The 24,991-nt window shown below is 20.1% G+C and overlaps 7 protein-coding genes across 7 annotated transcripts in view; 3 read left to right on the forward strand and 4 right to left on the reverse strand. All coding sequences in view use genetic code 6, as the record gives it.

Annotated features, from left to right (window-relative positions):
- Window positions 1-402, reverse strand: part of TTHERM_01185250 (hypothetical protein) — a gene marked incomplete at its 3' end in the record, with an annotated part of 561 nt that extends 159 nt beyond the window's left edge. The window contains exon 1 of the mRNA XM_001019467.3: window positions 1-402. This exon is cut by the window's left edge and continues 159 nt beyond it. Coding sequence (XP_001019467.3) covers window positions 1-318 — 318 coding nt within the window. The 5' untranslated portion in view covers window positions 319-402.
- A 1,314-nt stretch (window positions 403-1,716) lies between these two features.
- Window positions 1,717-3,393, forward strand: TTHERM_01186250 (MAC/perforin domain protein; the record flags this gene model as incomplete). Its single annotated transcript, XM_001019468.1, has 1 exon — window positions 1,717-3,393. One exon carries the CDS (start codon window positions 1,717-1,719, stop codon window positions 3,391-3,393), a length of 1,677 nt encoding a protein of 558 aa, XP_001019468.1.
- A 754-nt stretch (window positions 3,394-4,147) lies between these two features.
- Window positions 4,148-5,194, reverse strand: TTHERM_01186260 (hypothetical protein; the record flags this gene model as incomplete). The annotated part of the gene is made up of 3 exons (XM_001019469.2): window positions 4,148-4,243; window positions 4,310-4,575; window positions 4,639-5,194. 3 exons carry the CDS (start codon window positions 5,192-5,194, stop codon window positions 4,148-4,150), a joined length of 918 nt encoding a protein of 305 aa, XP_001019469.2.
- A 3,733-nt stretch (window positions 5,195-8,927) lies between these two features.
- On the reverse strand, window positions 8,928-12,146 carry TTHERM_001186268 (kinase domain protein; the record flags this gene model as incomplete). Its single annotated transcript, XM_012798459.1, has 13 exons — window positions 8,928-9,018; window positions 9,142-9,231; window positions 9,416-9,505; window positions 9,661-9,750; window positions 9,877-9,966; window positions 10,284-10,373; window positions 10,688-10,777; window positions 10,980-11,069; window positions 11,198-11,287; window positions 11,443-11,532; window positions 11,595-11,684; window positions 11,914-11,960; window positions 12,021-12,146. 13 exons carry the CDS (start codon window positions 12,144-12,146, stop codon window positions 8,928-8,930), a joined length of 1,164 nt encoding a protein of 387 aa, XP_012653913.1.
- A 1,390-nt stretch (window positions 12,147-13,536) lies between these two features.
- On the forward strand, window positions 13,537-15,117 carry TTHERM_001186269 (transmembrane protein, putative; the record flags this gene model as incomplete). The annotated part of the gene is made up of 6 exons (XM_012798460.1): window positions 13,537-13,925; window positions 14,120-14,209; window positions 14,313-14,402; window positions 14,699-14,788; window positions 14,953-15,042; window positions 15,093-15,117. The coding sequence occupies 6 exons, from the start codon at window positions 13,537-13,539 to the stop codon at window positions 15,115-15,117; spliced, it is 774 nt and encodes a 257-aa protein (XP_012653914.1).
- A 1,250-nt stretch (window positions 15,118-16,367) lies between these two features.
- On the reverse strand, window positions 16,368-19,086 carry TTHERM_01186270 (hypothetical protein; the record flags this gene model as incomplete). The annotated part of the gene is made up of 3 exons (XM_001019470.2): window positions 16,368-16,512; window positions 17,423-18,422; window positions 18,564-19,086. 3 exons carry the CDS (start codon window positions 19,084-19,086, stop codon window positions 16,368-16,370), a joined length of 1,668 nt encoding a protein of 555 aa, XP_001019470.2.
- Window positions 19,087-22,123: 3,037 nt separating this feature from the next.
- TTHERM_01186290 (hypothetical protein) overlaps window positions 22,124-24,991 on the forward strand; it is a gene marked incomplete at both ends in the record, with an annotated part of 3,185 nt that continues 317 nt past the window's right edge. Inside the window, one exon of the mRNA XM_001019472.3 lies at window positions 22,124-24,964. Coding sequence (XP_001019472.3) covers window positions 22,124-24,964 — 2,841 coding nt within the window. The remainder of the gene's footprint in view (window positions 24,965-24,991) is intronic.

The following is a 24,991-nucleotide window of genomic DNA, read 5'->3' on the forward strand; positions in this document are numbered from 1 at the left end:
ATTTTAAAATGTTTTAAAATTTTGAAAAATGAGTGTCAAAAATACCCCTATGGGATAGACTTCTTATTTTACCATATATTCTTTATCTTTTAATTCTATTCCATTAATTTGAAATTCTAATCTAAATTTAATTTTTATCTTGTATTCATCTCTACATTTTTTTATTTTACTATTAAAAAATATTTTTATCATCAACCAATCAACCACCATTATTATTTATTTATATTTTTTGGAAAAATATTTTTGGTTTTATTAATAAGATGTTTTTATTTAAAAATAATTTTTTTTAGAGTAATAATCATTTTGATTTAATGTCATATACAATTTAATAATATCTTTTGATAGATAATTTATATTTTTGGCTATAATGTAGTTTGTTTTTTTTAATATTTTTATCTCTTTTGATTCTCATCTAAAATATTAGAGAAAATATTTTATTTAGTATAGATAAAACAAACAACATATCCTTTATATTTATTTCTATTTTAAATATGTTTGTCTTGTTTTGATATTAATATAAAATTTGCTTGATTTATTTCAAAAACAGGAATAAAAAAATTGAATTTTTATTTTTCTGATTAAAGATAACAAATTTTATAGTAAGTCGCTGAATCTTATATTTGTAATCTTGTGATTTCTTTATTTATTTTTTACTTTTAGCTGTTGATTTTGCATATAAAAGAATATAAATAAATACACAATTAAATTATATCCGCTTCTTTTATTAATTTACTTATTGCTTTTTTATTAAATTACAATAAGAATGCGATAAATAATTATATTAATTAATAACAAATAGATTGATTAATAAGTATATCAATATGGGCTGCTTCTTTTTATTTAATAAGGAACATTTTCCTTTAAAGCTTCTTTTCTTTCTTATTAAATCTTGACCATCTTCAAAATAAGGGATTAATATAAATTTAAATTTCAGTAGGCTTTTGAATCAAAATGTTGTTTAGTTGTTAATAAAGCGATATTTGTAGTGCCAGTTATACATATAATTGACTAAGTTATTAGAAGTTTGTTTGAGGTACTATTAGTTTAAGTTGATGTCTCTTTTTTTTTCTATTCAGATTATTTGATCAACTCTATCAACTAATTTAAATATATAATTTAATTTAAAATAATCTAATGTCTATTCTGAAAATCAAATTATTATTCTTAACTAAATTTGTTTATTTTTGTTACACTTTTCTTCTTTTAAATATCATTTTTTCCTCTTCATTAAAAAAATATATTATTAATGCGATTTAAATCAAATTTGTATTAACCCAATTAACATATTTAAGAGTAAAAAATGTTTTTAAAAAAAGAATGATAGAAAATTTTTTGAATGAAATTGAATTACAAATTAATCTTTTCTAGCCAAAAATAAATAGAAGAGGAAAATGACAAAATTAATATTTAAATGGAATTATTTATATTACTACTTTTGTTTGTTTGTTTGCTTATTTATTTATTTGTTTATTTTTGTATTGTTGGTGAATTTTAGTTTATATAGAGATATTTTTGATGAGACGATTTATTTGATAATTTTATTATTACATTAAGCTTATTAATTCTGATTCAATAAATTTATATTTTTCTTCAAGCATGCTCTCTCTGACTCTAACTAGTTTGCTTTTCTAATATTAAATATTAATCAGAGATTGATTGCATTTTTTGTATAATTAATATATTAAAAATATAATACAGAAAATTAAGTAAAATAATATGGCTTGTTAAATAACAATTTTAAATATTATAATAATATTTATATTCACTCCTATCTACGCTTTTTCAAAAGTAGATTTAAATCAAGCTCATGTTGAGGAATTACAGGTGAGCGGCAATCTAAGATAAAACTCTAATAAAAGATAACTTTTTTAACTGATGAGCTAAAGTATAATTGAAGAGGCAATTTAAGATCTTTGTCCTTTCCCTGGTTATCAAGGAAGTTATTGTATTGAAAATTCAGAATAATCAGATGCGCTTTTTCGCAATCAAAGAAAAACCGCTTATAAAGCTTAAACAGGTCAAGAAACTCAACAAATTTACAGAATGCCTTAAGGTATTGGCACATCTTTTGATATTACTACTGGAGATTTAAAGTTGCCTGTTGTATAGCTAACATATCAAAAAGAACCTACAGAGCAATAAGTTTGGAGAGACGATTTAACAGGTAACTAATTTATAATAGCAGATGAGACTGATGTTGAGTAAATTTAACTTTAGCCAGATGTAAAGATATACAAAAATGAATTTGATTTGTCTGACATATGGACTAATGCTGTGTAAAATGGAGAGTGGTTTGGAGGATGGTATAGTTAATCAAAAGATATTAACGATGTCTACTCAAAATTCTTTAAAGGAGATCAAGAAATCTCAATTGCTTAATTAACTAAAAATGTTATTAGATTGAAATTCAAAACAGATAATTTAAAACTTAACAAATATGCACAAATGGCTGTAGATGCTTTGCCTAAAGTATTCTAACCTTAGATTTATAATGATTTCTTAGAATCTTGGGGAACACATATTTCTGTTGATACATTTATTGGAGGAATGATAGAAAAATTAACAGTTTTTAAAAACTGCGTTTATGCAACTTCTTCTTTTAATGGAAATGGAGGTCTTTCCCCTGATTAATTAGCGCAAGCTTTAAACAATGAATTACATGGAAATAAAGCTGATGATTATTTTGTTGCTAGAAGAAAAGTTTCTATTGATCAAAGACTTGGAGGAAATCCAGAAGATGTTCAAAATTGGGAGAATACTGTCAGCTTGAATCCAGCCTTATTGAAAATAAATCGTTTTGTATCATGGGATAATTTTATCTAAGATTAAGATGTCAAAACAAATTTATAATAAGCAATTTAGAATAGAATAGAATCGATGAAACAAAAATAAGCTAATTATTAGTAATAAGTTAAAGAATAAAGAAGAATTGAAAATTGTGGACCTAAAACTGCTTATGCAGTTCAAGGAAATGGAATATCAACTTTTTTAAATTATTAAATTACCTTGGTGTAACCTATGAATTTTTTAGTTTCAGAGGACTTCAAATTGCAAGACTCTTCTTAATGCGCACCAGGATTGCCTTTTGATATCTCAAAAAGCAGATGCAGCTCAAGCGAATTTGGTAAAATGACGCATTTAGCTATACCAAAAGAAGTAAGATATGAAAGAGACGACTAAGGAAACTTTAGGACTATTTTAAGGGAAGCATATGGAGATTGGGTAGATAAAGGCTGCAGTGTTGCTTTTGTTCCAGGATTTCCATAGTTTTAAGATTTTAGTCAGTATCCTCCTAGAAATAGTAGATTTTAAATGATTTGTGTCGGTTGTACTCCAATTATAGTTGAATAGACAGGCGGAAAATTATTTAAATGTAATTGTCCAGAATTTTGAAATCTTACACTCTTCTTTCATATATTTTTTGTAGTTAATCCTAACTAATAATTGACAATTTGTTATATATTTAGTATTTATTGTTAGGTTATCCTTCAACACTCAAATATTTTTTTAATTTATATTTTTGTGGCAATTTTTTTTATTAAATTCCTAATTTAAATGTAAATAAATATGAAAGATAGATCTATTTAATATTATATAATATAATGATATCTATATATTTTCCAACGCTTATAAAAAATTAATTATTCTATTAAACTGATTAGTGTTTACTTTTATTAAAAGAAGATAGTTAATTGCTTTTTTGAATGATTAAAAAATAATAAATTATTTTTTTTATTAATTAATAATTAAAATCTATTTTTAAAAGACAGACATTAATTAATATTGAGTAATTTTAATTTATTTTATAAGTATAGCTTTAAATCAAATAAACATTTAACTTTATATATATGGGGTTTGTTTCAATATATTTTTAATAGAGTTTTAACTTAATTATTTTTTTTAATATATTTTTGAATTAGTTTGAGATAGTTTTTGGTAGAGATTAAATTAATTTCTTTAAATAATATTTTAGAGATTGTGTTTTAGAGATATATATATTTGTGTGTGAGAGAGCATGTTTGCTTTAAAAGAAGCATTTTTTAAATCATAATTCACCTTTTTAATTTTCTAGTCAGCGAAAATCTAAGAATTTTAATAGAAATTTTATAAATTACTTCATAAATCAGAAAACTGTCTTGAATTTATGTCAAATAGAAATAGAATTAAGGAAACAAATAAGGGTATCGTTTATGTTGTTGATCCAATCAAACTACAATTTAAATTGGTGTTCCTCTAATTGTGACTTTTTATCAATAAGAAGTTTGATAAATTGTGTTTGAAATGTTTTAATGGCAATTAGTGCAAGTACCTTCTTTTCTTTTAATTGAGTTTTTTCCTTACAGTCAAAGAGAGAGTCAAACGTTGATTGTCGGATTTTTAGACTCCTTCTACCAGCAACACAAAAATGCTATTTTAAAAAATCTTGATACTAATAACTTGAAAGATTTTCTTTTTCTAACAACTCGTAATCCACAAAGCCTGTTTTCATTCTTACAATTGGAGTTAAAAAATCTCTAATGTTATTTTTTATGACCGACTGATAATTGCTTTTCATTTGAGAGCTTGATTTAATATCTTTATTTATTTAATAATTAAAATTGTTAATTTTTAGTATTAAATGATAATATTAATAATTACTTTGTTGCGATAACTAAGGAGAGAGAGAAGATATTTATTTAGAGGTAGCAATTTTTGAAGAGGAGGAGGAAGAGTAAGGAGAAGTAGGACAAGATTTTAAATTAATTTAAGTGTCAGGAAACTAAGTTGAAAAACAATTCAGATTATTTTAAGAATTTTACTCTTTTTCGCATTATTTAATATTAAATTAATCATTCTGATTAGGATTAATAGCTTTGTCTTAAATGAAGTTCTACTAATCAAATTAAGTACTTAATGGCATTTCTAATTAATTTGAACAAGAATGGAAAGGATTTACATCTTAATTACTTAATTAAAATTGAGAATGTTGTTATGAGTTAAACATATCATGCATTTGATTAGATTCGTCTTGAAATCTGTTGTTATATTCAAAGCAATATTCCTAGTAGGATTTAGGAGCAAGAAATTAATAGTCTTCTTAATGTTTCTTTTACAAACAATAATCACAGAGTTTTTGTGGTTAATCCATATCTAAATTAGCATAGCACTAACAAGATTCATAGGGATTAAACGATTCAATATTAAAATGACTCATTGAAATTCTTGATTAGAATACAAATTAGTTGATTGACGCAAGCTGTATAAATGTGTGTGTATCCTATTTATTTTCAAAAAGTAGATATTTCGAATATTACTTATCAGTCTTTACTTTGTCTTATTTATGCACTTATTAAATATTATCAAAATTTTTTTACACTATTTGTCTATATTTACTTTGATTAAAGTATGTATCTTTTAAAGGCATCAAGTTATTATTAATAATGAGTAAATAAATTAGATATCGAATTTGTTTCTCACATGCATTAATTCTTTTCTTTAATTAATTTACTTAATTAATTAAATGTAGACAATATATTTTCAAATAAATTTTCCTAATCAAAATTAATCAATGAAGATTTGATTATCATTTAATGTAGACGAATTCAATTAGTCATTAATAAATAAACAAGCAAATACTTATTTATTTAATTATTTTAAATTTCTTAATCTACTTTTCGCAGTTGATAATATATCTAAATCTACTCATCGCATTTGCTAAAATATTTTACTATTTGAACAAAATATTTCATCTAAACAACAAAATTTAAGTAAAAATTAACAAATAAAATTAATTTAGTGAGAAACTTAAAATAAAAAATCTTATTATTTCTTTAAAAATTCAAAATATTGAGAAAGCTTAATTATAACCTTAAAATAAGAAAAAATCTTTTGATTTCTTATGTGTTTGACGCCTATATTATTTTTCTATTTCATTCATTTAATTTATTTTTCTACTTTTCAATTTGATTTATTAATATAAAATAGACCCTACATTAACTTAAAAGAATAAGCTATAACTAGATATGCTTTGTGTAATATCTACTAAACATCATTCATTCTTAAAGACATATCCTTAAAGATATAAAAGCAAATGGAATTCAAATCTATTAATTCAATTATGAATGAAAGTAAATTTTTATTTTTCATCACAATTCAAAATAAATCAATTTATCAACTAAAGTTTTATTTAAAAAGTAAAATATTTGTTTTAAAGAGCTTTATCAACGCGAAATATATCAAAATTTAAAATCTATTATAAAATAGATAAATAAAATAAATGTGAAAAAGGTTTTTATTTCTTTAGAAAGCAAATACATAAAGAGATATTTTGTGGTCACTTTTAATATTGTTAAAAATACTTGCTAAATAGATCATTAACAACGTCATTAATTAGTATTTTTAAAAGTATTAAAAAGAATAAGCAATTTTAGTTGATTGATTTTTTTTTGTATTTACTCTAAATAAATACTTAGATATTTATTTAAAATATAATAGATCAACTAAGATAATTGATAAATTTATTTCAAAAATTAAAATAGAAGTATTTTATCAGATTTATTATTTCCTACTTTTCCTACAAATGTTTAAATTATAAAAATAGTTGTTATAGAGTTAATACTTAAATATGTATTTGGATCAATATTGCTTAAAGATATTTTGCGGAATTACATATTCTCATAATAAAATAAAATTTTGGTTACAGTTCTTATAAATAAGCAATTGCTAGAAGATATTCATGTTCGATAATAATTATTTAGCTAAATTCTTATTTAAAAAAGCATCCTGAAAAGTGTATTTTTTCATGCATTTAATTCTATAAGAATTGGAATTCGAAAGGAATGTTATGAATTGTTCATATATATTTAATATTTTAAAAGTGAAAGATAAAAATGTATAAAAATAGTCAAATAATTAAATAATTGAATGTATTATTTAATTTTTGGTTAAAAAAACCTTGAAATTTTAATATCTTTTGCCTTTAATTTGTTTAATTTTTCAGCTTGTTAATTATAATTAAATTTCTCAACTTTCTATTCTTTCTCTCTTTGTTTTTAATGTGTCATCTATCTTAAATGAATTTTGATATTACTAATTAATATTCAAATATATGATTTTGATTAATAAATATTCAAAAATCTAGACGCTAAATTATAGACAAGAAATTCGAATTGAATTAAAAGCTAATTTTTTCTAATCAAATTTCATCAAGATAGAAAGATAGATATTTTCTTCTAATTTATTTATTTATTTATTTATTAATTTATTAAAAATTCTTGTAGATCAATTTAATGGCATTACTTTAAATTATTTTATTTACTCAATTATAGAAAATAAATAAATTATTATTTTCATTTAAATTTTCATAAAATCTTAATATAAAAAGCTTTTTTAAAGCTAAAAAAATTAGAAATTCTTTCAATTTTTTCTTTCTTTTTTGGATTTTGTATATCTAAATAAAGGGAATTAAATATTAGCTAACTAATTATCATTTAAATTAATAATTTTGATTACTTAAAAACCTAAATACTATACAAGAATTTTTATTAAATTTGAAATTAGCCTTTGCCAAAAGTGAAAAATGATAGATAAAATTACTTTTTGATGATTCAATTTCATCAAAATCTTAAAATTCCAAAAAAAGCGTCTTCTAATATTCATCAGACAATTTTTATGATTTTGATGAATCTATCAAAAATCTTTATTATGAATTATAGACGCAAGATTCAATTCTAATTAAAATCTAATTTTCTTAATTAAAATTAATCAAGATATATAGATATCTTATTGTAATTAATTAATAATTCTTGTAGATATAATAGGAGTAAGTTTTTACTACTAAAATTATTTATTTATTCAATCTATTTTTCAAAATTATTTAAAATATTTTTTTTTAAATCATATTTTAGAATACGCATTTTTAAGCTAAAAAAATAAAAAATTATTTTATTTTTTACTTATTAAGTAAATATCCTTAAGCTATTTTATATAAAAATAGATTTCAAATAAAACCTCAAGTATTTAAAAAATCTAATTAGTAAATTATAAATATATAATTTAATTGAATTCCAAACTAATTTTTCCTAATCAAAATTTATCAAGATAGAGAGATAGATATTAATTTTGCTTAAATTAACTAATAATTCTTGTAGATCTAATAGGATTAAGTTTTTAATATTAATTGGTTTAGTTGTATTTACTTATTAATATTTAATAGATGTTTATTTTTCAAAAACTCTTATTTTTAACAACCTAATTTTATGATAAAAATTAAAAAATGCACATGTACTGAGTGAGGTATGGAGATAATCTCTTTTTTACCGAATTTTAAATCAATTTTTAATTAATAACTTTCTATTACATAAAAAAAATAAAATTTTTAACCAGCATCCCCTTAATTAATTATTACCATTTTTTGAATTATAAATGAAACTAATTTTATTAACTTTGAAGCTAATTTCAATTAAATTCAATTATGCCTACGATAAATATGAAATATAAATATTACTACTCAAATTTTATTTTTTTAATTTTAAAAATAATATAATAATGATATATTATCATTTTCATAATCTAATGTTTTCTTTCATGGTTTCTAATTGAGAGGAAGCTAATTAATTTTATATATTCTTTAATAATAAATAAAGCAAATAGAACAAACACAAAATATTTATTTCAGATAATCTTATTTTTTTTTGTGCTATAAGAAATTTTAAACCCTTTTTCAAAAAGAGTTTAAAGTGGTATTTATTTAATTAATTAAATAAATTAATGAATAAATGAAATAGATTTAAGAAAAATTTTTGATTAATTTGTTTATTAATTAAGAGCTATTGATAACATAAAATAAATTGATTGATTGTAAAAATTTATATTTATTTATAAATATATTTAACCACTTCAATAATAAATTTAATTCAAACAACAAACACACTAAATAAGTTTTATCTTCAAATTAATAATTGTTATTGAACCAATCTTATCATTTTTTAAAATTGCCTCATAAGTACCAAATCTAATTCGTCATTCAATTAATTCTAACTGTAATATAAATTATTTAAATAAAATCAATCACAATTTATCAAAGCTTCCTAATAAAAATAAATTTAAAATTATTTTGATCATTTAAAAAATTTTGAAATTAATAACCAAACAATTAATTACGTTAATTCAATAAACAAAGATTAAAGTCTTTAATTTCTTTTTAAAGCAGAACTAAAACGTAACGCACCATTAGCATTAATCTAATTAAGCCTTAAGTTAAATTTATTTAATTAAAATTTTTAAATATTTAAACTAAAAATTGAAATTTTTAAATTATTGCTTTTTAGCTAATAAAAAACTTATAAAATTTATTTAATGAAATGATTTTAAAATTAAGAATGAGAAAAATAAAATTGTAGTTTAATTGATTTAAAAGTTAGTTTATTCTTTTCACCTTAAAGAAAGTTACAAATCCTAAAGGTTCATGAATTTAGATAAAGCAGAACCTAATTAATATGCTCCTTCTTCATTTATTACACATCCACTTTATTTATTTATAAATAAAAATTAATTTATTTTTCTTTAAGATTTAATTTTCTTAAATAAATAAAAACTATTTAACAATCAAATTATTTATTTTTTGCTAGTTTTTCAAAACAATTAATTTCTAATAAAAATATATATTTGAGTTATTTTTACTCCAAATAGATTTTTAATGTCTTAATATGAATCAAACTATTTAAAATGGAGCAAAAATTTTATTCACAACTCGCCTCTATCATGTTACTCCTTTTATAATTTAATACAAAAGTAAATTATGAAACAAATTTTTTTATTATCAGAAATTAAGTTAAATAAAATAGCATAAAATTTAATTTAAATAAGCAATAAATAAATAAAATAATACAAATTTACTCGAGATAAAAAGTTAAATTAGAAAGCTTAGCACAGTTTGTTAAACTTTAGCAAAGAGCGTTTATGCCAAAATCTTCAATTGCATTTCCTCTTTTATTTAAAAAATAATAATTTTATTAATATAAATTAAAAATAGTTTGAATCCAATCTGAAAAAGATAGTAAAATTTGATTGGAAAATTTTTAAAAATTAAGATAAATAATTAAGCAAGTACCGCGAAAATTATAAATAAACAGCATCAAAAAAATTTTAAATACTTTTTATTTCGGGAATGGTAAATTGATTGAAATTTATCCACTTTTGAGCTTGGCTCACAGTTTTAATCGAAGTATTACATTATATAATTATAATTTATTCTGATTATGTGAGTCAATCAATAATTAATAATAAAATAAAGAATCTATTACCCTACATCAAGTAAAAAATCTAAAAGATTAACTAAGTTTTAAATTGCTGATGCTAGACCTAACATTCCTTCATCGCCAATAGAATTACCACTATTTATTTAAACATATTAAAATTCATAAATTATATTTATTTTTTACATCTCAAAATCAAATAAAAGAAATCATTCTAAAACATATTAAAAAATTAAATTCATTTTTTTTATAGTTAATATTTGATAAGACTTAAAGCAGTTCTCAAATTGTAAGGATGGATCAAATAAAATTTATTAATAAATTAAACCAAAGTAAATGTGAAATTTATTGAAAGTTCAAGTCAATTCTTGATAAAAAATTGTTTTAGGAAATTATTTATTTATTTAAAATATTATTAAAATAGTTTTTTAGGAAAATATTTATTTTCTTACTCAAAAGTGATCAAAAGTGTTGAAAGATTTTAACAATTTGCTAAAGGAGAGCATAAGTTGAATGGACATTACTCAGTAATTTAGTTATAACTTTTTATATTAAATAAATTAAAACATTCATAAAATTAAAAAAGTGAAAAATTGTAAAAATTAATCAATTTATTTTTTTAAATTCATTTTTATTTTGGAAATTTGTTATTTTTTATTTTATAAATTAAAAAAAAATCAAATTGTCTTCTAATTTTTTGATTTATTTAGACAAGAAGTTAAATTAAAACCTATTTATTTTTACGCTACACTAAGTGTCAAGTTTGTTAAATTTTTACATTTAGCTATAGAATCACCTAAATTTTTAGCACCTTAGTCGCAAATAGAATTATTACTACATCAAATTATTGTTAAAAAAATATTAAATTTAATTCAAAAAAAAATGAATAGATAAAACTCAATAAAAAAATATTTTTCTAAATAGCTTTCAAGATAAATAAAATAAGTGAAAGAAAAAAATACTCTAGATATAGACTTAAATTTTTGATAGCTTGGAAGTTTTGTATGCAAATACCTAACTCAGATATAGCCTTTATCCCTATTTCGTTATTCCTTTTATTGATGGTTAAAGTTTATTTATCATAAATTTAAACAAAGTTAAGAAAAAATAGTTTATTGTAACAAAAGACTTTTTTTAATCTCTTTTTATAACATGTGAAAATTAATTAATTAATTAAAATATTTTAATAATTTTAAATTATTTTTACCAAAGGAAGACATGCAAATTTTGTAGATTATGGCAATTCACTAGATTTTAAAACAGATTTTATATATGATCTGAGATATTTTTTTTGTTTCTTTAAAAATTCAAATCATAATTAATCTTTTTAAAACTAAAAAATTGTATTAAATAATTAACCCTAAATAAAGATTTAAAGTTATGAGTTCGCAGCATTTCGATAGAGCAGAACTTAAGTCCTAAAAATCTTCGTTGCTTATTTTACTCGGACTTTTATTGTTATTTAGAAGATAAAATTTTAATATGAAAATATATAAATTATGAAGTAATTTAAAGCTAAATAAAATAATTTTTTCTAAAGTTTTTTTAAAAAAATAAATGTTTAAATTAATAAATAAATAATTCATTAATTTATTATTTTAAATAATTAAAAAATATTCCTTTAAATTTGATTATAAATATGTTAATAAATAATCAGTATAAATGTTAAAAATTGTACCAATTTATTGTAATAGATTAATGAGAAGCTAAAGAAGAGCTTAGAAACTTTTATTAATTTAAAATTAATTTTTATAATCAATTAATCCTAAAAATATTATGCTTTACTTCTTTTATATTTTCAAAATTATTTTTTTGTTATAGCATTTGTTTTTTCTTATTTAAAATAACTATTTAGTTTTTTAATAAATTTATTTATAAATAAATAAATAAATAGAAGCCCTATTTAAACATTTTAATCAAAAATTAGGCTTAAGCTTACTCAAGTGAAAAAAAATATTTAAATAAAAACTAATAATTTTTTTATATTTAAGCTTTATCTAAATTAATTTATGATTAAATATTTATTTAGAAAAGTAATTAAAAATCATTTTAGTTATGTTATTATTTTCCAAATTTTTTTATATTTATTAAAACATAAATAATAGTTAAATAGATAAATTTAATGCATATCCTTTAGTTTAGTTTTTTGCTTATAGTGTAAATAAATAAATATTAATATTAATTTATCTAATTTAATTTTTTGAGTTAATTGTTTTCGCATTATTTTATTATTATCTAAGTGATTAATTTAAGAAGAAAGTTTAAAAAATTAATACGCTTTTCTATATAATAGGAAAGTATATTAGAGGAAGATACCATTTAGATTTATGATAAGCAAAATTGAGTTTTTTGATTTAAATGACAAAACTATTGAAAAAATAATCAATATAAATATTTTAAAGGAAAAAGTAAGATTTTTATTAATAATTAATTTTTCATAAATAAATAAATAAAAAGTTTATTTAAAAAAGATGAATAAAGGAAAATAATATTTTATTTCACTTGTAGATGTAAAATAAATTATTTTTTTAAAATTAATAATAAAATTAAATTTTATAAATAAAATAGTTTGTAAGCTCTTCATTATAATAGCATGTCGATCTTCATATAAATAATTCGTAGCATCCATCATTGAATTATTTTAATCTAATATTTTTTAGCTTGATTTCTTTTTTTATTAAAAAATTGTTTTAAGAAAAAAGATAAAAATTTTAAATATTAAAATTAAAAATATTTTATTTTTATTGTACTTTTTGAAATATTCAATAATATTTATTTTTGTCTAATTTAAAAGTTGCTATGATATTTGGAATGAAGAAAGTTATAAGTAAAAAAGTTTTTTCGCTTTGTCTAAATAAATTTATTAACTTACTCTAGCTTCAAATAATAAAGAAAAAAGCAAATAAGAAAGATTTTTCATTGATTTTAAGTTTCTTTTTAGTGATTTGTTTGTTTAGTTCTTAATTTTAAAAAATTGTTTTTATTGATTAAAAAATTTTATTTTTATAATCAAATATTAATTTTAAATTACTAGCAATGAAACTTAACTTAAGGATAACAGTTTTTCTTAGTTATATACTGCTTTAGCAAAATGCATAAATCTTTCTTGTTTAAAATTAGATGTGAGGTAAACTAAATTTTATTTGTTTAATTTTACTTAATTAGATTGTTTATTAAATTAAATTGATTAGTAAATTTTAAATTAATTTCCTAGTTTTTAATAATCTATCCTATCTAATCTTAAAAAAGAAACTCATTTGTTGTATTTAAAATAAATTTAAAACAAGTGGCAATCAAATTGATGAGAAGGATGCTTAATTTTTAAGCTCTGCTTTACAAAGCTGTACTAGTCTTTAGATTCTATCTCTTAAACTTGAGTAAACAAATTTCAATTAATTACATTTAAATCAGTTTAAATTTTGGTAAAAATAAATAGTAAAATAAATAATTTTTAAAATAGGTTTTATAATTTAATCAAATTTTTAGTTTATTTATTGTTACAACAAACAAAGCCTAAATTAAAGAAACATTTTATTTTTAACTTTTTCTCTTTTTATTAATTTATTTTTTTAATCTCGAATTATTTTTAATAAAAAAAAGATAGAATACAATTGGATATGCAGGATTATCAAGTATAATTCATGCTTTACAAATTCTCCTTAATCTTAAAGTTTTGAAACTTAAACTAAAGTAAAGATTATATATACAACACTACTTTAAATAATAACTTAACTAATAACAATATCAATTAAGTTAAAAATAATAAGCTGTTTTTATTTTATCTTGTTTTTTTATTTGCTTTAAAATATAACTAACTATTTTTCAATTAAATTAACTAGATTTTTACATTTTTTTTATTCAAAAATTTTTAAATAATTTAACAGCTCTAATAAGATTGTGTTGCAAGGAGATTTAGGTTTAAACTTACCTTTCGAACGCCTTCTTAATCTTTAAATTTTAAAGCTCAACCTTAGGTAAAATAAATTAACTTCTTTTATTTAATTTTATTTTTATTTTTAGTTATTTTCTTTTTTTATAAATAAATTTAAAATTAAAATCTTATTTAAATTATAAAAGTGAAAATAAAATGGATAAAATGGGATTATCAGGTTTAGGAATAGCTTTATCTAAGTGTAATAATCTATAATCTTTAACACTCATACTTGTGTAAATAAAATTTATTTTATTTTGATTTACATTTAAGTTATTTTTTACAATCAAACAATAATTTAAATTTCTTATGTATGTTTTTATAATTAAGCTGCTTGCTTTATTCATAAAATATTATTTTTTAATTAAAATGAAATAAATAATTACTTTTCTACATCCTAAAAATTTAATTAATATTTATGGAAAAGTTATAATTAATAATATTTTTATTTTTTTTACAAAATACCTTTTATTTTTTATAATTTATGATATTAAGACAACTTATTAATAATTCATTTTAAAAATAAAATTAGTTAGAATGAAATTGATTGTGAAGGTGTTTCAGGAATTACAAATGAGTTAACCAATTGCAAAAATCTCTAAATGCTAACTCTTAATCTTTCGTAATTTATTTAATTAATTTAATACTCAATCTTATTATTGCTATTCAACTATCTTAATTTTGTTTTAAAAAATTATAATTTATTTGTTATACTTTTTATTTGAAATTTTGTTATATATTTCTAATAAATTATAATTAAATAATTTCTTTCAAATAATATTAAAGTTAAAATTAAATCGGTAATTTAGGAGCATTCCAGTTAGGAGTCAACTTAGCAAAGCTCCAAAATTTATTATCTCTAACACTGATAATTTTGTAAAATTAAATTATTTTTTTAATTTCATTAATAAAGAAGACTTTAAGAGATACAATAAATAAATAAAATTTTGAATATAAAAATAAAATAAAGTAGTTTTCTTTATTTATTTAATTAATTTATAGAAGTCAATTTTTTTATTTTACTATTTATTTATTAATTAATTAATTTTTGTCTTGATTTCTTCTTATAAAACTATGTAAACATATTTTTAAAAATATTTTAAGGTAGAATAAAATTAGAAATAAGCTTTAATTATGCTCTGCTTTATAGCAATGTAGTAGATTATAATATTTGATGCTTTGTCTAAGTAAAGACTACTATTATTAGAAAAATTAAAATATAAATTTAATAAATCTAATCTGTAAAACAAAAAGATTAGTACAAAAGATCCTTAAAATTTGATTAATTGATTAGATTATTTAAAATAAGAAAATAAAAATTTAATTAAATAAATAAATTATTTTATTTTAAATTTAGTATTTTTATTTTATTTATTTTTGTATAAAATTAATTTCAAACAATAAATTTTATTTTTATAATAAATACTTGGTATTGTTAAATAATTTTAAAACAAAATATTAATTTAAACTTTAAAAACAAATAATTTTTGAGGGAGGATATAAAAATTTTTAAAATAACATAAAAGAAAAAATATTAAATTCAATACAATAAATATTTATTTTTTTTTGAATAAATTATAAAAAATAATTTAATTTAATTTTTTCATTTTTTGCTTGCTATTTTTAGGTCTAATAACATTTTGTTTGGCTTTAGCATTTTTTCTATTGTAGCTTTTTAAAAAAATATTATTAAATACCAAAATTATTATGTTAAATATATTTTACTTGAATCAAATTCTTTAGGAAACTATTCAAAAAAATTATGCTGAATTTTTTCTACTTTTTAAGTGTCTTATTGTGTTTTTGAAATAAATTTTAAAACTAATTCATAATAATAAAGCACACAGTTCAATGATGAAGCTATTTGGATCATAAAAATAGCCACTATTGAAAATATATCTATGATTGAAGGTTATTCATTAATTTGTCCTTCTTATAAATCTTCAATAAAATTGTTATCAGCAAATGCGGTTAAAAAATAAATAAGCACTAGAATAATTTCTGTAAAAAAACAAATGCCTTGCTTTTTTTAATTATCAAAGATTTTAAAAAGTAAGCAGCTTCCAAATAAAATTTATAAAGTTCCAATCACAATAAACGATTTATTTTCTTCAATAGTTTAAATCAAAATAATAACCACTATTTTTCTAAACTCACAAAGGACCCATATAAACATATTATTTCTAAATATATTGTTTATATCATTAATCATTATGCTATTTTTTGTTTGCGAAGCTTTGATTTAAGAATTTGAAAGCATTTATGCTGATTCTAGGGATATATTAAAATTCTAATTCTTATTATGATTTTGCTTATAAATTGTAAGCGAATATTTAATTTAGATTACTATAAATAAAGTAATAAATATTAAATTTATTAAAATTAAAATTATTTCTTAGACTTTTTTCTCAAGGTTATTTAGCTGTAATAAAATAGAAACTATTGAATATATTACTTTCATAGAAATTAATCTTGAAATAATAATAAAGCCTTACTGCTAAATTTAATGGAACCATATTTTTTGCTTAAGAAATGGTATTGTTCTACTTAAAAATTTAAGAAATAGAAGTATTGCAAATAGTATTGTGCTCATAATTAAATAATTGATACACTTTTATGTTTTTAAGTTCTCAGATTCAATAATTTAGATTCCATCAAGAATCTCAAAATTGTAGATATTGTATTCTCTTAAAACTTCTATCCTTATATTCTTTGTTTTAATGGGTAAATTTTCTGCAATAATAGCAAACTGTTACTAAAGCATAAAAGAATATTGGATATGAGGATAAAAGGGCAAAATGATTTAGAATAACTAAAAGTAATAAGAAATACTTGAAATAACATTTTTGAACTTGAAAAACTATTAAGTATAAGCCTATTAAATTTAGATACAATCTGTTTTATTAACTTCTAGATATTCAAATTTACACTTGCAAGAATTATCTAGCTAATCAAATTCTCTTGTTTTTGAGCTACACAAATTACAACTTTAAGCTGAGTTAGGTAGTGAGCACAATTTGCAGCTAAAATGACAAGGAAATAGTTCCTCAAATTAATTGCAAATTTATTAACTTGAGCATAACAAGCAGTAATTTTAACAATCTAGAGAACAAGTTTATGTTTTTTCATCAAAGTATTTTCCTCTTTTTTAAGTTAAGTTAAGTTTTTTTTATCGAAAATGAATTATTTATTTAAATTATTTTTTGTTAAAAAATGCATTCAAAAACAATTATTATTTAAAAAAAATATATTTTACTTTCCACAATATTTGCAGGTCCCATTGAAATTTTAGAAACCTTTTTAGCATTTCAAACAAAGAGGACGAAATTATTCTAAAATTTCACAGTATTTGAAGGAAGGATTAAGTATACATTTATCTAAGTGATTATTGTAATAATAAGACTTATCACTACAAATGCATTATTTTAAACTTTTACTAAAAGTCATTTCATCTAAAATACATTCACATTCTTCTGTTATTTAATTATATTTCATAGTATTTTAATCTACGCATTCACATTTCTATATATCATCATTGAACTTCATTCCTGATTAGCATTCACATTGTTATGTTTCATCTTTATATATACTATTTTAATCTTTGCATTCACACATTTATTTCTTACTATTGAATTACATTCTTTCTTTACATTCGCATTGATCAGTTTTAGTATTATAAGTGCTATTTTAATCTATGCACTCACATATTCTCTTACTAGCATTAAATGCCATATTTTTTTTACATTCGCATTTTTTTGTATCTTTATTAAAAGCCATATTTATCTAATATAAGCATACACAAGTTTTTAAATTTTCGTCAAATTTCATAAAATTTTAATCCAAGCACATGCATTTTTATTCACTATCACTGTATCTCATAAGTGTTTGGTCTATGCAAACACATTTTTTTAAATCAGGATCTTTAATCATTGTTTATTCGTCATTACATTTACATATTTATTTCTCATAATTGAATTTCATCAAATCATTGCAAATACAACTATTATTCTATTTTTTCATGTATATTTAATCAATACAATTACATTAATTTGTTAAATCATCGTATTGCATAGTTTAATTATCTAAGCATTCGCAATTATTTAAAGAGATATTAAAATTTAATTTAGTTGAATCACAACACATTTGCACGCTATTACAATCAGCAGGGCAATTTAGGCATTTAGTGCATTTTTATTAAATTAAACCTTCTTCACAATAGTACTAAGCAGGGTATTTTTCGCTGCATTTATTTTAGTCTAGTAATAAAAAAGGTTTTTAAGAAAAACAACTAGTACAATTTTATGGCTAGAATTAACATGTTTTGCAATTTTCATCACATTTTACACAGGAATTTAAATTTATTTTTGCATTAAAAGCTAAATAAAAACCATCTTTACATACTGAGCAAGAATCTTTGATTTTTACTTCCTCATTTTTCTTTTAATAAAATTATAGCAATTAAATAGAACTCTTTCTTTAAAATTCATTATTTTAGATATTAATTATTTATTTTTGATCAATTATCTATTCTCTGTCTATTAAAATTTGCTAAGTTTATTAACTTTATAAGAAACCAGTCATTCCAATTAAATTAAATGGTTCTTGATACTCTTAGGAGCAATTTAAGTTTTTGTCAAAATACAAATCTGATGCTTTAAATAGTTTTTCTCCATCTTGATTATATTATTTAGAAATCAATTAGTACTCTTCTAAAATTTATTTTTGGATTTTTAAATTTTAATTTTAATCTGGGTCATAGTACAAATAATTAATTCCAATAAACACTACTGTGCTATCTTATTATTTGCTAAAAGTAAAATTAAATCCTTCATTTTAAACTTCAACAGACTCAATAAACAAGCTTTAAGAAATGGATTTTTCATCAAATTAAACACCTGTTATATAGGGATAAGCAACCATATTTCTGTTAAAATTATTTGGTTTTCTTATGAAATGAAATTAGTTTTGTTCATTAAATTTAATATCTTCCTGAGTGATATTTTAAACATCCACAAAAAAACTATCAACACATATTTCAGCTAAAAAAAAATTTAATTTAATGCTGTCTTTATATATGTCAAATTATATTTAGCTCTCATTTTTGTAACTGCTGTTAATAATAAATCCATATTAAATAAAAGGGTAATTTAATTCAAGGATCCCAATCAGAAACTTTCTTTCATTGCATTATAATTGAAACGGTATAGTCTTATTTTAAATAACCTCTCCGTAAACCGATAAAGTAACATTATGAGCATAAAATCTTTCCTTAAGTTCAAGCTTTTATTGACACATTATGAATTGGCAAACAGCAAAAATAAAATAAAAAAGTTTTGCTTAATTTATCATTTTCAACTTCCTTCTCTTTATTAGGTTAAAATTTGTTTTTTGCTATTTTTTCTAATTATTATTTATCTAATTTCAAAGGCAAATAAATAAAGTAATCAAAATAAAAATTAAGTAATTTTATTTTATTTTTGCATATTAAAAATATATTTAGCTGTATTAATTGATTATGTCTAAATTATTTAGCAAAATAATAAATTCAAGACAAAATCGTTCTACAAAATCATCATCAATGCTCTAGTTTTTTAAATATAATTTAATTAAATAATTCTAGCCAATGTACTATTAAAATTTATAAAATATCCACAAAACTGAATGATCTAAATAAATCAAAACTTTTGCTTATTTTAAATAAAGAATGAGCGCTCATTAAATTTTTATTATTTTACTTAAAAAGAGTGCTTTTGTTTATATTTTCAACTAAATTCCCAGGCGAGCATAATAAAGGCACCTTTTTAAATATAAATATAAATTTATAAATTTCTCCTAAAAATTGAAAAATTCAGTCTAATTGCAAGCCTGATTTTCCTTCTAGTTTTTCACTAAATATCAATCAATTAGCGTTAAATTTATACTGTAGATTCTGATTAATTAATACCAAGGAGAAATTAGAAGATCATAAATACTATTAATAATTAAAGCTTATTTCTTAACTTCATTTTTCGGGATTTATTAATGAAAAATAAAAATATTTTAATTGTTAAGTTTTTTTTACTTTTAAAACAACAATTATTTTATTTATCAGATATTTCTTTCAGAAATATTTTTACTAAATTTAAATTAATGCCTAAAAAAACTAGTTATTAGAAATTACTATTTTCTTAAATACATTAAATTTATCTACAGTCTAAAATCTCTCATCGCTTGTGAATATTGTAAAATGCCAGATAACATCAAAATAAAAACTTAAAATTAAACTATTCTTTCTGAAGTAAATGTTTCTTCTTATTATCTTTTTTAATTTCTAACTAAAAATATATATAGCAATTTAATATTTCTCTATGATAAATCAATTAAAAATTAATGTTTTACAAATTAATAATCTGAATATTTTAAGGGCTGGAGGGATAAATAAGACTTTTACTTGATTTTTATCTCAAAACCAATCATTATCAAGTAAATACCATAAGTTAAGCATTTTACTGAAATTTATATCTATAAAAGCAAAGGGTAAAAACTAGAGTTAACTTTTTATCTATAATACCTCATATTTACATTTAAAAACTTAAAAAAACTAAATTTAAAGTATACAAACGAATATTTAACAAGAAATAATTTTTTTTTAGTTTGTAAAATTTAATATTAATATAATAAAATTATATCTTAAAAATATAATAAAAATGATAAAATAAAAATATTAATTCATAAAAAAATAGTTTTCAATTGATACTTTTTTTCTAATAATAAAGTAAATTAATTTGAAAAAATCAATATTTGCAAATATGAAAATTTAGTTTTTCGTATTGAACGTATTCAAGAGAAATAATTAATAGGCTTAAAAATTGTTAACCAGAGCTATGTTTCAAATATTTGAAATTTGTTTTTCATAGGACTATAGTATAGAATAATTAACTAATTAATATATTTATTTTTAAATGATAATCATAGTTTTTCTATCTATTTGAAATGGTAAGAATTTTTAAAAAATACATTAGCTTTTAAAATTTTAATTTTTGAGTTAATTTTTATTAAATATATAAAAAAGAAATCTAATTTAAACTTAACTTATTTTTTAAAAAGGAGATCATAATAAATATGGATCATGTTAAAAGCTAATTGTTACAAGGTATTTATTTTAGGGAAACTTAAGATATTTTTGCTACATAATTTAAGAAATCAAATAGATTATCATCTATTAAATAGTCAATAGTAAAATAAATTGATATTGATAATATATTCTAGATGAATAAAGAGATCAGATGATTGATTAACATTCTATTTAAAAATCAATCTTTGGTAAATAAAGCAAAAATCAAAGATATACTTCCTTTTTAATAAAAAGGAGAACAAATAAACAATCCTATTATTAAAGTTAGATTTGTAGACGCAGTTTAAAATAGAAATATAATAATATTGCGCATATAAAAACAACTCTTTTAAATTTTATTTAGATTAAATTACCTATTATATTTTAATTTTTACTAAATTTTAATGGTTAAAAAGCTATTCTATTAGTCAACAATTAGAATTATTTTTATTAGATAAAGAATTGGTATCAATTAATAATTATGATTAATGAGCTAAAAAGCATATTTATTGATTCTATTTTTCGAATTACTTCAGTTTAATCAACATCATTTCATTAGTAAAATAATTTTTTATCAAATAAAAGGATTTAGGGAAAGTAATTTGATTGAAGATTAAAAAAAATAAATTTATATTTGGATTATTTGATCATTTTATCATCATTTTTAGTAGACGATTTAGTAAATATTTGATATAATGTATGTGATATAAATGATAATTTTTAATTATCAAATTGATTTGTTTTTTCTGATTAAATATAAGCACCAATTATTTTATGATTGAAAAAAGCCCTTTTTGATTAAGAAAATTATAATTAATTAATAAAGTAAAAAATAGATAAGAAAAAGTAAATTAAAATCGAGCTATGAACATTTTAGAGCCTTAAAATAATTACTACTATCGCGATATTAGTTCTAGTGAAATTGAAAGCTAAAGCTATGAACTTCTTTTAAGATAGTTAGAAGTTTGTTTAAATATGTACAAACCTCACTTTGAGCTTTAGTATAAGTATATAGGAGTTAATAGTGGTAATTAAGAATTTGAATACGAAGAAAAAAGATACTGCCTTAACTTAATTGTTTTTGACAAACTACAAAATGTTAAAAAGAAACTTGTTGTTTTTGATAACAACTATCGAAACGAAAAATTAATAAAATATTACATAGATTTGCTAAAATATTTCCCAAGAAAGGATTTGATTTACCTCCTCTACGACTCTTACTATTTAGATAGCAAAAAAACCTTTTACATTTTTGAGTTAGAATGTCCTAAAACCATAAATTTCTCAAATTTCATGGATTATTTTGATATTGTCGAGAATACAGTTGAGAAGATTAAAACTGCGTTTTGTGATCAATTGATTGAGTTCGACAAAACCTAACTAGTTAAACAATTCAGGTCAAAAGATAAAAATAAATTTTGTTTACTTGATTAAGATTATTTACTCAAAATATTTTAAAACAAAAAAATTGTTTACTATAAACACCAAAATGTAAAAGAATAGTTGTATTTTAAAAAATTAATTTAAATACCCCTCGGTTTTTGTTTTGCTTAGTTTGAAGATTTTGAGTAACATTAGCAGTAGAAATAACCTAATTAAGATGAGAGCTAAAGCAATATTGATATAGAAGATAATGAAGATTCACAATCAGAGAATAGCTTAGAATAATAAGAAGAATTCGATAAAGATTCTATTTATTCATCTCTATTTGATGAAGATTCTTTGTTTAATTAGAACTGCAAAATTAATAACCTAATCAAAAACAACGAAGAAGATAAAGATTAGAGTGGAGATATTTTGTGTGATTCTAATACTAATTAAAATATTAAGCAAATTGATGATCACAGTTTAAGCCAAGAATCTCTTCAATAATCTTAAGAATAAACAATGAAAATTGACTAAGAAGAATTAGAAATAAGCCAATAGGATAAGTTAGTAGAATCCTAATAAAATTAGATTTAGAAAACTGATTTTAATACTTAAGAAGCCAATTTGTATAAAGATAGAATTTAAGATAATCAAAACAATTCTAGATAAGAAATAAATATAGATGAATAGAATCCTAAAATAGAAACTGAAGAATTCAATGAAAAAAAATCTTAAAGTATCTAAGAGGATCAAGATTCTAACTAAGACGAAATTTAGTAAGAATAACAAGAAGAAGTAAAAAATGAAATAGAATCTGTTAATGAAGATTAAAATTCAGATGCTTCTTCATATTGGAACACAGATTAAGATTTAGTTAATCAATTACTTGATTTCAATGAGAGAATTTTGATTACAATTAAAAAAGAAAATCTTATTGATAAGATTAAAGAATTTTATTCAGATATCTTAAATTATCATAATGAAGATATTTTTTCTTTAATTTAACAGCACCCGAAATATGATGATTTTGAAGTACTTTCATATAATTCAGAGTAATTTAAGCTAAAATGCAAGAAAGATAATGATATGAGAATTTTATTAGTTAAGAAATTTAGCTGCTTTTAAAAGATCTAAGAAGAAGAGAAACTAATTAATTAACAATCAAGCATTATAAACAATTTAATTGTGACGGAAATTATTTTACAAGAAAAGTATTCATATCTTTTAGTAGAATAAAAGTATTTTTAACCTAGTAAACGAATTTATTTTTACCCAACAATACAAGATTTGCTTAAAAGTTTTTCTACAGACAGAAATTTTAAATTGTATATAATTGAATTGCTAATGCAACTGAGCTATGAATTATTTTGCAAATTCAATATTAAAGTTACAAACATTTGTCCCTCAAAAATTTTTATTTAGGGTAACATTGATACAATTTAGTAAAAGAAAAAATTTAACATAATTATTTAAGAATTAAGCACAGAAAATTTTGAAAAGTAATATTTGGATTTGATAAAATCTCCTAAAGATTATTATGGGTATTAAAAATTTTATCAAAAAAATTGCACTGTTAACTTAGAAACTTTGCTAAATTAATTTTTTAACGATTTGAATGTAAAATCAAAATAAGAAATTTCAAATCTATATTCAGAAATAACTCAGCATATTTATCTACTGATGTATATCCATCATAATCGTGAAATTTCCATTACTAAAAATAATAAATTCCATAAATATTTTAGAAGTTATCGCAGTATAGAATTAACAAAAGATTAATAACTAGTAGTTTCTTTAGAGATAAAGTTTGAAGATTACATAAACTGGTCAGTTGATGTTTAATAAGAAAATCTAGATTTATACAATTCACTATTTAAATAGTAGCAATAATAAAAATAATAATGGAGTTTACCATTTGAATAGCAAGAGTAGTTTGAAAAACATTTTGTGAAATTCTAAAGTTACTTCAAGCTTGAAAAAAATTAAAAAATAGAAGATAATAAAAATGAAGAAGAAAATGAAATGGAATTAGAAATTCCAAGTTAAAATTAACTGCAAGAAAACAATGTAGATAACAATTAAGAATATGAAGCTGAACTTTCTTTGCTTACTGAATTAAAAAATATGTTAACTATTTGTTTTGAGCATAATCTAAAAAAGAAAACTAATTTTAAATTAGAAATTGTTAACAGTAATACAATCGATTTTAAAAGTTATTATACTTATTATGATTATGATTATTACAATATTTCTTCAGAGTTTATAAAAGAAAGCTCTAAAATCCTTTAATTAGATATTAAAAAATACAACTCTTAAGCAAGCTTCAATTTTGCTTATGTATAAGAGAAAATTTTGATTCTCGAA

Source organism: Tetrahymena thermophila (genome assembly GCF_000189635.1).
Source record: "Tetrahymena thermophila SB210 genomic scaffold scf_8254585, whole genome shotgun sequence".
In the NCBI taxonomy this organism is placed as follows: domain Eukaryota; phylum Ciliophora; class Oligohymenophorea; order Hymenostomatida; family Tetrahymenidae; genus Tetrahymena; species Tetrahymena thermophila.